Here is a 13,576-nt window from a genome sequence, read left to right on the forward strand (position 1 = left end):
TTCTCCCAGGGGGCTGGGAACCGGCTGGTCTCAGGGGTGGGTGATCTTCACCTACAAACAGGCAGCGAGTCCACAGTAAAGTTGACAAGGTACACACGCGCACGAGCGCACACACACACACACACACACGGGGACACCTCTTTCCATTTTCCAGGATGGATTATTATTATAATCGTTTTTGCGTGTTTGTTCGTTGGTTTGTTTTTTTTTTAATCCTCTTTTTTTTTTGCTTTTTGCAAAAAAAATGCAAGCGAAAGAGAAAAAAAAAAAAAAAAAAAAAAAAGCAACAAAAAAACCCCAAGGTTTTTTTTTCTATTGAAGGTACATCTCTTCTTCAATATGAAGACATTAACTGGATTGAGTCGGATCCCCCATGCAGTGGTCAGCGAAGTCCTTTGGTAGTTGCCGGAGAGCAGGAGGGCAGGGAGCTGCGGAGACGTCCGAGGACATTCCACCCATGGTCCATGAGCAGGGGAGGGGAGCAGGGGGAGCAGGGAGAAGAAGAAGAAAAGAAAAGGAAGGTGGTTTCTCCAGACGGGGGCCGCTCCATCTCGTGCCTCTCCCTTCCCCAACAGCCCCCCCTTTTTTTCCTCCTTTCTCAGTTTTCGACCACTGCTCACTCACGGGTGGTGGGATTGGAGTCTGGTCTCGAGGGTTTGGGTTTGCTTCCCCCAACGCGCATTGGTTTGTCTTCATTGTTTTTTTGTGTTCATTTTTTTTTTTGTGTTGTTTTGTTTTGTTTTTTTTAAATATATGATTTGTACATATTTATAGGTATTTATACGCTGTTCCCCGTGACATCGGTAAGTGTGCTTCTGTTGGCGAGGAACGGAAGTCACCAGTTAAGAGATGAGTCCCAGGAACATCCTTCGCCTGCGGTCACGGTCCCCGGGCAGCGGTGGCACCTCTCCCAACGGGGGGTGCCCCTCAGTTCCTCCCCTCCCACCTCCGCTGCGTGCCCTCCCCGTCCCCTCCCCGTCGAACAAGGGGACGTCATGCCATCGAGGTCGGTGACTGGCTCATCTGGACTCGCATGGACTGGACGCTGTTCAGGATCTTCTTCTGGTGCCCAGCCAAAGTCACCCCTATTCTCAGGAGGTCTCTGGAAGACAGACAGACAGACAGACAGAGGAGTGTCAGTGGGCAGCTGACGGTCGGTTGTATCTGCTTTGCTGAGGGATGGAAGCTCAGCTGGTCCATGCCTTTCAGCAGAAGAACAGCCAAAGAACCCAAGCGTAGCTCTGTGAGCATCACCGGGGGTGAGGTGGGACCAAGAGACGCCCACATGTTGGCCCCCAGATGGTCAACGTGGCCACCTCTAGACCTCCTTCTGCTGCCCAGTGTGATGGATGCTCACACCCTTCCTTTGCAGCTGCCTTGAACCGACCTTCCCAGCTCCCTGCAGCCCCGAAGCACCCCAGGCAGCACCCAGTTTTGGGGCCCAGCACCCAACTCACTCAGATGTCATCTGGGCAACCAGCTGCAGGGAGGTGAAGCCAGCGGTCAAGAAGCTGTCCCGGTACTGGCTCATCTTCACGGCGCTCAGCCAGTCGTCTACTGAGGTAAAGGCAGTGAAGTCGGGGATGGAGCGGTCGAGGAGGGGCTGAGAAGGCCTGCAAGAGGACACGGCGTTGGGGACAAGCCCGGGTGGCCCCGAGGGGCCACCAGGCGAGACCCCAGCCAGTGCATAGAGGTGGAGCCGCTCGGGGAGCCCTGAGGTGGGACTCACACAGCGGTGATGGTAGCCACAGTTTTGAGGCTCGCCGGGTTGCGGATCATCTTGTCGAGGGTGTTGACGATCTCGGCGAAGCGGGGGCGGGTGTTGCGGTCCTTCTGCCAGCAGTCCAGCATCAGCTGGTGCAGGGCGGCCGGACAGTCCATGGGCGGCGGGAGCCGGTAATCCTGCTCGATGGCGTTGATGACCTTGGTGGGGGGGACAAGGAGTTGGGGAGAAAAGGGGGAGATGAGGAAGGTGGGACTCAGAGGTCTCATGGAGTGGGGGGAAAATCAGGAACAGTGTGGGGAGTAGGACTTAGAAGGTGATGGTCCCCCTGGACTGGGCACTGGTGAGGTCCCACCTTGAGGGCTGGGCCCAGTTTTGGGCTCCCTACCCAGGGGGACATCGAGGGGCTGGAGTGGGTCCAGAGAAGGGCAATGGAGCTGGTGAGGGGTCTGGAGAGTAAGTCTTATGAGGAGAGGCTGAGGGAGCTGGGGGTGTTCAGCCTGGAGAAGAGGAGGCTGAGGGGAGACCTTATTGCTCTCTCCAACTCCCTGAAAGGAGGGGGTAGAATAGTGGGGATTGGTCTTTTCTCCCAAGTCACAGGTGATGGGACAAGAGGAAATGGCCTCAAGTTACACTAGGGGAGGTTCAGGCTGGATATTAGGAACAATTTTGACATGGAAAGGGTTATCAGGCATTGGAATGGGCTGCCCAGGGAGGTGGTTGAGGCCCCATCCCTGGAGGTGTTCAAAAGACGGGTTGATGTAGTGCTGGGAGGTATGGTTTAGTGACGGTGTTGCTTTTTGTTTGTTGCGTGGGTGTCTATTTTTGTCAAAAATAGGTTGACAGTTGGGCAAGACGATCTTTAAGGTCCCTTCCCAACCTAGAAGACTGATTCTGCGAAATAAAAACCCCCGTGAGCCACCCCCCCTTGCTCTTCTCCTCTCCTCTCCCCTCCCCGAGCCCGGCTGCCGGCGCTGCCAGCCCCGTTTGATCGCCGGCAAAGGGAGCAGGAGGAGAAGCTCCGGGCTCACGCGGAGCCGGGTGCTCGGGGAGGTTAATCTCTGCTCTGATGCTCGGCGGCGCCGCAGTCCCTCCCGGCGGAGAGCCGCCACTCATTAACTCGGCCGGCACCGGAGTAACAGCAGTCCCGACGACCAAAGCTCTTTCCCCGCTCGCAAACCCTCTGAACATTTTCAAAGGCGCCCCGGCAGCTTGCTGAAGTCCAATTACCAGCCCACTGGATTTTCTTCCCCTATTTTCTCTCCTCTCCCTTCACCAGCCTCTTTCATGGCCAAAGCCAAGTGCCACCGAGGCTCCGGGAAGGAGCAAAAAGCCCTTTCTCCCAGGGATTTCTTTTGGGACATCCTCCCCCAACCCCCAAAACGTCGTGGATGACCCCCAGTGCTTACATCTTGGTTGGACATGTCCCAGTAGGGCCTCTCCCCGAACGACATCACCTCCCACATGACGATGCCGTAGCTCCAGACGTCACTGGCCGAGGTGAACTTGCGATAAGCGATGGCCTCCGGCGCCGTCCACCTCACAGGGATCTTCCCCCCCTATGGAAAAAAAAAAGAGGGAGAGGTCGCTGAGAAACAGCTCCCTTTTGGCAGAGGAGCCCAGACATCAGGGTTGGAGCCATCTCACACAACCCAAGGGCCACCGGTCCCTGGGGACCACGCTGAGGAGGGGACAGGAGGTACCTGGTGGGACAAGGGGGCAGGAGGTACCTGGTGGGACGAGGAAGGCAGGAGCCAAAAACACCTCCATGAATTGATCTTTTATCTCTCTTTCTCTATTTACTGGCACAAAAGGGATTGCCCAAACAAAACAACAGGGTGTCACCCCCAAAATGACACCTCCCCACTCCGGCTGCCCTGCAGGAGCCTGCACATTGGTGGCCTGTCCCCAAGCCCCTTCCCAGGGAGCCATGAGGTGACATGGGTTATGCAGGACAACACACTAGTGCTCATCCCAGGTAAGGAGCCAGAGGTATCTCCATCCCTTGGTCTTCAACGGAAACAAGGTCTAACCCAAGAGCATCCTCCACAGCATCACCTGGGCTGCCACAGCTGCTGGAAGGTCCTTGCAGGCTCACTTTTGGAGCCCTTAAGCTCCAAAGGAGACCTGGAAAGCACTGGAATAAGGAAAGTTTCACCTTTCATCTGCTCTGCTAAAGGCAGCAGAGAGCCCTCCTCGTTTCTCCTCAAAACTCCAAATCAGGTTGGGCATCTCAAGCCGCCCCATCGAGCTGGAGTCCCAGCTCCTGGCAGAGCAGGAAGGAGGGTGCAAGGATGCTACAGAGGGGCAGCAGGGACAGAGGGGCTGCTCCCTGGGTAAACACCACTAAAATAACAGAAAAAGGAAAAAAAAAGAAAATAGGTTGACAGTTGGGCAAGACGATCTTTAAGGTCCCTTCCCAACCTAGAAGACTGATTCTGCGAAATAAAAACCCCCGTGAGCCACCCCCCCTTGCTCTTCTCCTCTCCTCTCCCCTCCCCGAGCCCGGCTGCCGGCGCTGCCAGCCCCGTTTGATCGCCGGCAAAGGGAGCAGGAGGAGAAGCTCCGGGCTCACGCGGAGCCGGGTGCTCGGGGAGGTTAATCTCTGCTCTGATGCTCGGCGGCGCCGCAGTCCCTCCCGGCGGAGAGCCGCCACTCATTAACTCGGCCGGCACCGGAGTAACAGCAGTCCCGACGACCAAAGCTCTTTCCCCGCTCGCAAACCCTCTGAACATTTTCAAAGGCGCCCCGGCAGCTTGCTGAAGTCCAATTACCAGCCCACTGGATTTTCTTCCCCTATTTTCTCTCCTCTCCCTTCACCAGCCTCTTTCATGGCCAAAGCCAAGTGCCACCGAGGCTCCGGGAAGGAGCAAAAAGCCCTTTCTCCCAGGGATTTCTTTTGGGACATCCTCCCCCAACCCCCAAAACGTCGTGGATGACCCCCAGTGCTTACATCTTGGTTGGACATGTCCCAGTAGGCCGCCGAGGTTCCGGGAAAGAGCAGAAAGCCCTTTCCAGCAGGGATTTCTTTTGGGACATCCCCCCTCAACCCCCAAAACCTCGTGGATGACCCCCAGTCCTTACATCTTGGTTGGACATGTCCCAGTAGGGCCTCTCCCCGAACGACATCACCTCCCACATGACGATGCCGTAGCTCCAGACGTCACTGGCCGAGGTGAACTTGCGATAAGCGATGGCCTCCGGCGCCGTCCACCTCACAGGGATCTTCCCCCCCTATGGAAAAAAAAAAGAGGGAGAGGTCGCTGAGAAACAGCTCCCTTTTGGCAGAGGAGCCCAGACATCAGGGTTGGAGCCATCTCACACAACCCAAGGGCCACCGGTCCCTGGGGACCACGCTGAGGAGGGGGCAGGAGGTACCTGGTGGGACAAGGAAGGCAGGAGCCAAAAACACCTCCGTGAATTGATTTTTTATCTCTCTTTCTCTATTTACTGGCACAGAAGGTCTTAGCCAAACAAAACAACAGGGTGTCACCCCCAAAATGACACCTCCCCACTCCAGCTGCCCTGCAGGAGCCTGCACATTGGTGGCCTGTCCCCAAGCCCCTTCCCAGGGAGCCATGAAAAGGGATTGCCCAAACAAAACAACAGGGTGTCACCCCCAAAATGACACCTCCCCACTCCGGCTGCCCTGCAGGAGCCTGCACATTGGTGGCCTGTCCCCAAGCCCCTTCCCAGGGAGCCATGAGGTGACATGGGTTATGCAGGACAACACACTAGTGCTCATCCCAGGTAAGGAGCCAGAGGTATCTCCATCCCTTGGTCTTCAACGGAAACAAGGTCTAACCCAAGAGCATCCTCCACAGCATCACCTGGGCTGCCACAGCTGCTGGAAGGTCCTTGCAGGCTCACTTTTGGAGCCCTTAAGCTCCAAAGGAGACCTGGAAAGCACTGGAATAAGGAAAGTTTCACCTTTCATCTGCTCTGCTAAAGGCAGCAGAGAGCCCTCCTCGTTTCTCCTCAAAACTCCAAATCAGGTTGGGCATCTCAAGCCGCCCCATCGAGCTGGAGTCCCAGCTCCTGGCAGAGCAGGAAGGAGGGTGCAAGGATGCTACAGAGGGGCAGCAGGGACAGAGGGGCTGCTCCCTGGGTAAACACCACTAAAATAACAGAAAAAGGAAAAAAAAAGAAAAAAAAAAGCCAAGGGAGGGAGGAAAAGCACAGACAGGCAGGGTAAATCCTTTAGAGCAATTGTTTTCCATAGCCCTTCCGACGAAAGCGTCAGCTGCTCTTGAAGGATGAATGGCAAAAAAAAAAAAAAAAGTGATTTGAATAACCACAAATGGAGAAATTAACTGCTAGGTTGTTTTTCCCCTGCCTTTTCCCCAGAGCTAAAAACCTGCTGTGGGAGGCAGAGTGATGTAATCGCAGGCACAGCATCATTTCCCAGCTGCCGGGGAGATCTATTATGGCCTAAATTAAATAAAAACACAGATGAGAGAATCTCTTTTATCTCTAAAGGTGGGGAAAGGCTACTCCATGCCTTCAGCCCAGCAGCTACTGCCCGGGGGGCTTTGAACAAATCATAAATGACGGGTGTCTGCAGGAGGGGCAGGGGGGAGGAACACCCCGGGAGCAGGGGAGGGAAGAGAGAGGGGGTGCAGAAGGGGCCAAAACACAAAATCAGCCCCAAAAACATGTCATCCTCATCCCCTTCTCCTCTGCTCATCCTGAACACCAACAAGGGTCCTGTGAGCCAGCTGAGCCATGGCAAGGTGGGGCTGGAGGGTCCCCAAGGGCGGCGAGGAGCAAGGGGACAGTGGGGTTGCCATTACCCAGGAATGAGTTAATTAAGGAGGAGAAGGGCGGTTGGGGAACAGGGGAGCTCCCGTTAAGCCTGGCTCTTTAATTAATGCCTGGAACAAGTTTCCAGCAGCGAAAAGGCAGACCAGACCTGGAGCGCTGGAGGAAGGGGGAGTTAAAACGCCCTGGCTGTGCCTTCAGGAGATGCTGTGATCTCCTTGTCTCCCCTTCCCGGTCTCTCCAGGGACTCCTCCAGGCACCTTCCCTCCACGGAGGATGGAGAAGAAGCTTATCTGGAAACTGCTGGGGACAGAAAGGTGCTCGGAGGGAGGAGAGAGGCAGAAAACTCATAAAAGGCCGGAAGAAGAAGGAGGGAAAAGAGGATGATGGGTGGGTAGCACAGCCGGGGTCTCCAGGCCACGAGCCTACATGGTGGGTTCCTCCAGGCACCTTCCTGATGATGGTGCTGAGGATGGAGAAGAAGCTTATCTGGAAACTGCTGGGGACAGAAAGGTGCTCGGAGGGAGGAGAGAGGCAGAAAACTCATAAAAGGCCGGAAGAAGAAGGAGGGAAAAGAGGATGATGGGTGGGTAGCACAGCCGGGGTCTCCAGGCCACGAGCCTACATGGTGGGAACCCTCCTGAGATGCTTCCACCAGCACCGGGTCTCCAGGCCACGAGCCTACATGGTGGGAACCCTCCTGAGATGCTCCCACCAGCACCAGGAGGCTCTGGGGTGTACGTCCAGCACCTCTCTCCCAGGTCCACCTGGCAGTGGGTGCGGGGCAGGCAGAGGAGATGCTGGGCAAGATGAAATCCCATGAGAGGTACCTACCAAGGAGCTGGTGTAGGTGGGGTCGGACGTGTCGTCCTGCAGGTAGCGCGAGAGGCCGAAGTCCGACACCTTGCACACCAGGTTGCTGTTGACCAGGATGTTCCTGGCAGCCAGGTCTCGGTGCACGTAATTCATCTCCGCCAGGTACTTCATCCCGGCGGCGATTCCTCTGAGCATCCCCACCAGCTGGATCACCGTGAACTGCCCGTCGTTTTGCTGCCCATGGAGAAGAACAGGCACGAGGGATGAGCGTGCAGACCCCAAACGCGCGACCACAGCCGCTCACCTCCAACCTTGGGAGGATGCTGCACCTCCTCAGAGAACTACCCAACGGCCCTGCCCTGTCGGCTTAAAGCAGAGGTGTGCCAGCACCTAAAGATGTGTTTTGGGGTGTGTAGGGGACACTGCCACCAGCTCCTGAGCCACCTGGGATGGGATGCCAACATCTCACTCCCAAATCCCACCACTGAACATCAGCCCGCCCGGCCCCACCTCGCCTTACCCGCAGGAAGGAGTCCAGGGCCCCGTTCTCCATGAACTCTGTGATGATCATGACGGGTCGGCTTTTGGTCACCACTCCTTCCAGGCGGATGATGTTGGGGTGGTCAAACTGCCCCATGATGCTGGCCTCGCTCAGGAAATCCCGGCGCTGCTTCTCAGAGTAGCCAGCTTTGAGGGTTTTGATGGCCACGTAGATCTCCCGCTTGCCGGGCAACTTCAGGCGTCCTTTATACACTTCTCCAAACTCCCCTGCAAGTGCAAGAGACCATCCGCTGCCGCCTCCTCCTCCTCCTCCTCCTCCTCCTCCTCCTCCACATAAAGCATTGCAAAGAGTGACGGCACCTTGAGAGCTTTGGTCTCCAAACCAACCAGCTGAGAAACGTCAGCCGGTTAACACTTCAGCAGCGCTTTCATGTGTTTTGGGGTGTGTAGGGCACACTGCCACCAGCTCCTGAGCCACCTGGGATGGGATGCCAACATCTCACTCCCAAATCCCACCACTGAACATCAGCCCGCCCGGCCCCACCTCGCCTTACCCGCAGGAAGGAGTCCAGGGCCCCGTTCTCCATGAACTCTGTGATGATCATGACGGGTCGGCTTTTGGTCACCACTCCTTCCAGGCGGATGATGTTGGGGTGGTCGAACTGCCCCATGATGCTGGCCTCGCTCAGGAAATCCCGGCGCTGCTTCTCAGAGTAGCCAGCTTTGAGGGTTTTGATGGCCACGTAGATCTCCCGCTTGCCGGGCAACTTCAGGCGTCCTTTGTACACTTCTCCAAACTCCCCTGCAAGTGCAAGAGACCATCCGCTGCCGCCTCCTCCTCCTCCTCCTCCTCCTCCTCCTCCTCCACATAAAGCATTGCAAAGAGTGACGGCACCTTGAGAGCTTTGGTCTCCAAACCAACCAGCTGAGAAACGTCAGCCGGTTAACACTTCAGCAGCGCTTTCCTCTATAAATCCACTCCCCTGTTCTCTTTAAAAGGGGCAATTTCTGCTGCCGAGGACGCGTTTGGGCTTTCGCAACCTTCTCCAAGGTGGCAGAGCCCAGCACCGACAGAAGCAGAAGCTGGGGCTGCTCTTGCCAACCCCCAGGAGAAGGATGTGCAGAGCAAGAGCGTCAGTGTTTAAGGACTCTGTTTAATGCTTATAATGCATTGTTTAAGGACAATGTTTCATGCTTATAAATAATTCAAGGGTGGGTGTCAGGAGGATGGGGCCAGGCTTTTTTCAGTGGTGCCCAGTGACAGGACAGGAGGAAATGGGCAAAAACTGGAACATACGAAGTTCCACCTAAACATGAGGAGGAACTTCTTCACTTTGAGGGTGGCAGAGCCCTGGAAGAGGCTGCCCAGGGAGGTGGTGGAGTCTCCTTCTCTGGAGACATTCAAACCCCACCTGGACACGTTCCTGTGGGACCTGCTCGGGGTGGACCTGCTTTGGCAGGGGGTTGGACTCACAAACGTTAAGGTGTTGGCGCCAATAATCTCAGTTGCCTTCTTGCACCTCACTTACCTTGGAATGGAAGATAATTGGGCCGTTCTCATTGTTGCCCTCTGACTTAAAACCCAGAGAAAGCACCCTCTCATTTTCGGAGGGAGAGCTTTTCCTGCACTGAGGCACAATTTGCCCATGGGGGGATTACGTTTAAGCCTGGTTTGCAGCCACTTTGCCTTGATGAGCAGCAAAGGATGGCTGATCCATCGCTGAACTTGATCCCCACCGAACCAGCTCATGGCTTGTTTGCAGCTTCCCCCCCCCCAGCTTCTCACTTTCTCTTCCAGGAGCGCGACACGGTTATTTAAAAATGGCAATAAAAGCAGTACAGATGACATAGAGATACATGCATATATACATATGTATGGGAATATGGCAGAGATTAGAGCGAGATCTGGCTTTTCCTTGTTATCTCATGGAAAAGGCAATTAGGAAACCCCCAGAGGCCCCGCAGTCACCCAGAGAATATGTTCTTGGAGCCTTTCCCATCTCAGAGGAACTCGGAGAGCAGAAACCAACCTCGTGCCCACCCTAGCCCACCAGAAACCCAGGAAAACCTGATGTATCAAGGCTTCCTTGAGGCTTTCCTGGTGAAGGACCAGGTGTGCACCCCCAGAAAATTGCTCCGGGTGGGTGCGTGGCCAGGCAGGAGCGAGAGAGAGGGATGGTGAGACCCACCTGCTCCGATGACCTCTTCAATCTTCACAAAGGACACATCGATCTCCTTGGCGAACTCTCGGACCGCCTCGTTGGGGTCCTCGTAGGTGAAGGGGTCGATGTAGATCTTCATCCCCGGAGACCCTTGTCGTGGGGAAATTGGGAGCGATGGCAAAAGGGGGAGAAAACCAAGAGCAATTAAATTCCGTGGCCAAGAACTGGAGATCCCCATGTCCTCATGCTCTCCATACACCCATTAAGACAGTGGCTATTGCTGTGCTCACCTACACTTCCTCCAAACACCTTTATTGTCCTCTTTGGTCGCCCTACTCCACCCAAAACTCCCCTGCACCCCCTCTTCTTCCTCTCTGCCCTCTGCTCTCCTCCGTTATCCTTCCTCTTCCTCCTCCTCGCTGACGGGGAGCAGTTACAGACCTGACCTACAATTAGCTGGCGGTACGGGGAGGGCTTTACGAGGCTCCACGTGTTAGCGAAGAAATATTTATTTACCCAAAAAGGCCTCTGATAGTTTTGTGGCCGCTACTAAATTGACAGAGTGCAGCAATTATAACCAACAACCTGTCTGGAGCCATAAAAGACAGCTTTGCTGGCCTCCCTGACAAGCCTGTGGGGACAACGAGAGGCAGCAGGATCTGGCCATGCCGCAGGGAGATGCAGCCAGCATCTCTTGCCCTTTTCAGATGGGGGACAAACCAAAACAGCCCCCCACATCCCCCCAACTGGGGCTTGGAGCCATCGTGTTTGGATGCCCTGGGGCTTGCAGGGCATGGCCACGAGGCAGCGTGGCCACCGCTGTCCCCAGGGCTCAGCCAGGTGCCAGCATGATACTACGGTCCCTCAGGGGGGTCCCCACCGCAGGGAAATGAAGCAAGCATCTCTTGCCCCCCCTCTTGCCCTTTTCAGATGGGGGACAAACCATGCCGCAGGGAGATGCAGCCAGCATCTCTTGCCCTTTTCAGATGGGGGACAAACCAAAACAGCCCCCCACATCCCCCCAACTGGGGCTTGGAGCCATCGTGTTTGGATGCCCTGGGGCTTGCAGGGCATGGCCACGAGGCAGCGTGGCCACCGCTGTCCCCAGGGCTCAGCCAGGTGCCAGCATGATACTACGGTCCCTCAGGGGGGTCCCAAAGAGGGGCTGTGGTGTCCCCTTTGGAGGCTCAGCCGTTCCTCACCCAAAAAGGGGACCAGGGGTGGCTCAGCAGCCCCTCAAGGTCATCCCTGGAGGAGACCGGGAGGGACACCACCAACTGGTCCTCCTCCCTGAGGTACCTCAGCATTACTGTGATTAACAGGGTTTGATTACACCGTTAAGGACCTCGATCCCATCATGCTGGTGCTTCCTGAAGCCTTTCTAGATACGATCCACATGAGAACACAGACCACGGCATCGCCTCTGCGTGGCCCTTTGCAAATTTGCCGGTGAGTAATTCGGGAGGAGGAGCACAAAAGCCTCCCAGCTGGTGCTTGCAGGGCCCCCGGGGCTGGGGAGGAACCAGGCAGAAGCATCCTCGTCCCCCCCCCCCAAAAGGGGCATTTGGGGCAAAAGCTCTGCGCCTGGGAGCAGGGCGCAGAACGGAAGGCTGCAATGAAGCCATCTGTGCATCTCCCAGTTCATAAATCCCTTTACGGCTCTGTCTCATACACTTTAACTGCCCCATAAATTTTTTTACAAGAGCAGCTGATGCTCCAGCCAGGATTACAAAGGGATTTACAGGATCGTAACCGAGACTGACTCACTGATCAAAATATTGAAGAAATAAAGGAGACAATTACGCCAAAGTTTCCTGCCCACCGTCAACACCGGCGGGTTTTCAAACACCTTCTAATGAGCCCCAGGGTCTGTCCGTGGCTCAGCTTCTCCCTAATCCCCATCCCATCCAAATAAGGGGGATCAGGGCACCCAAACCCATTACTCTTCTCTACCGACCTCAGCCTCGGCGAAGGCTGGGTGAAATGCCGGGTCCCAAAACGCAGAGTCAAAAGCAGCCCACGCTGAGCCTGCCTGCAAAGAGAGCACTCTAAAAAACCACCCCAGAACTCCCAGAAACTGGATTAGGCCATTTATCACTTCTGTAGAAGGTGGCAAATTTTTTTATCACTCTTCCACAGTCAAAGCATTCGGGACCACGACCCCAACTCCAGCGCTGGATTCCTGCCCGACACCGTTTCCCCTTGGGAATAAATACCATGGGGACAGAGAAAAACCTTCCAACAGGGCAATCTCCCTATTTCCCCTACCCCAAAGCTCCTATGAAACAGCGGCAGAGATAAAACATGAGAAATTACAACCTGAGAGACCCCATCTCACCCCAAACCCCCCCCTTTTCCCCCCCCCCGGGGTAGTCCCCTGCCGACAGCAGGCAGCCAGCGATCCCCGGCGGGGGGGTTCCCGGGAGGGATGGGGGAGGCCGTAATTGCTGTGCTGCTAAACACAGGGGTGATTTGTTCCAGAGGATGCTCTCGTTACCTCCATTAGTCACTCGCCACAAATTTCCCACCTGTTTTGCTCGAGCATCTGCAATCACCCGGCGCCTGGAGGCTCGCTAACCTTGAAAGGGTTTTGCCGTGCCCCATCCTCACGTCGCCCGGCTTTAAAAACCAACCTGGGCTGAACACCCAGGGTTTTGGGGTGCCTGAGGGTGGGCAATTGTTTCAAAACAGGGGGAAAAAAAAAGAAAAAAAAAAAAGTCCACCTGCAGCCCAGCATGGGTTGAGCCATCAGGCATCAAATAAATCTTCCCCCGCCACCCACGGTGCAGGAGCGCGAAGAGAAGGGGGAGGGAAAGCACAGGTCCATCTTGTTTAAGTACCACCCGGTGATGTTTGGAAAACAGTTTATGGTTTGCTGGGAGGTTCACAGCCCTCCCCCCCACAGCCCCTCCAGCACGTTGGGAGGGTTGGGTATGAAGCTGAGAAGGTCAAAAGAGACCTAGCGTGTGGCTGCCGGCTTGGCTGGGATCTCCTGGCTGCCTCCAAACATTTTTCTTCCCTGTGAGCCCTCACTTTTTCCTCTGCCAGGCTCATGGCTCCATCCTCATCCCTCCCCTCCGCTCATCCATCCTTCCCCAGCCATCCTTCCCCATCCTGGAGCCATCCCTTTTCCCCAGGGATGGTTTCTTCCCACAAGGCAGCAAAATGCACCTGGGAGACACCTCTAGGAGAGCACAATTGGGATTTACATCCCATGGGGACAGGGCACGGAGCCTGTGGGCACCAGGTGGCAACTCCTCACCCTCTGAAGCTGCTGCTGGGCTGCTTTATTATCATTTCCAGCCGGGAGCTGGAGGAGCACCTGAGCACACACCACACACAACGGACGCCTCCAATGTATCCTGCTGAGCAGCCCCACCAACCGCAGAGGTATCTTAGGAAAAGGCCCTTCAAGCTCAGAATCACAGAATCTTCTAAGTTGGAAGGGACCTTAAAGATCATCTTATCCAACTGTCAACCTGACTGACAAAAATAGACACCCACACAACAAACAAGGAGCATCATCACTAAACCAGACCTCCCAGCACTACATCAACCCGTCTTTTGAACACCTCCAGGGATGGGGCCTCAACCACCTCCCTGGGCAGCCCAT

General features: G+C 55.6%; 1 protein-coding gene across 3 annotated transcripts in view; it reads right to left on the reverse strand.

Moving 5' to 3' along the window:
* Nucleotides 1–201: 201 nt before the first annotated feature.
* EPHB1 (EPH receptor B1) overlaps nucleotides 202–13,576 on the reverse strand; it is a 70,461-nt gene continuing 57,086 nt past the window's right edge. The window contains exons 9-16 of one of the 3 annotated variants that reach the window (XM_014939735.1): nucleotides 9,991–10,113; nucleotides 8,259–8,603; nucleotides 7,821–7,894; nucleotides 7,319–7,534; nucleotides 4,808–4,957; nucleotides 1,730–1,923; nucleotides 1,458–1,613; nucleotides 202–1,102 (exon numbers count right to left, since the gene is read on the reverse strand). In XM_014939735.1, the coding sequence (XP_014795221.1) occupies nucleotides 994–1,102; nucleotides 1,458–1,613; nucleotides 1,730–1,923; nucleotides 4,808–4,957; nucleotides 7,319–7,534; nucleotides 7,821–7,894; nucleotides 8,259–8,603; nucleotides 9,991–10,113 (1,367 nt within the window). In that variant the 3' untranslated portion in view covers nucleotides 202–993. Of the gene's footprint in view, nucleotides 1,103–1,457; nucleotides 1,614–1,729; nucleotides 1,924–4,807; nucleotides 4,958–7,318; nucleotides 7,535–7,820; nucleotides 8,069–8,258; nucleotides 8,604–9,990; nucleotides 10,114–13,576 lie in introns of all 3 variants that reach the window. The other 2 variants (XM_014939731.1, XM_014939734.1) reach the window with 2 other exon arrangements.

This window comes from Calidris pugnax, unplaced genomic scaffold (assembly GCF_001431845.1).
Source record: "Calidris pugnax isolate Ruff unplaced genomic scaffold, ASM143184v1 scaffold37, whole genome shotgun sequence".
In the NCBI taxonomy this organism is placed as follows: domain Eukaryota; kingdom Metazoa; phylum Chordata; class Aves; order Charadriiformes; family Scolopacidae; genus Calidris; species Calidris pugnax.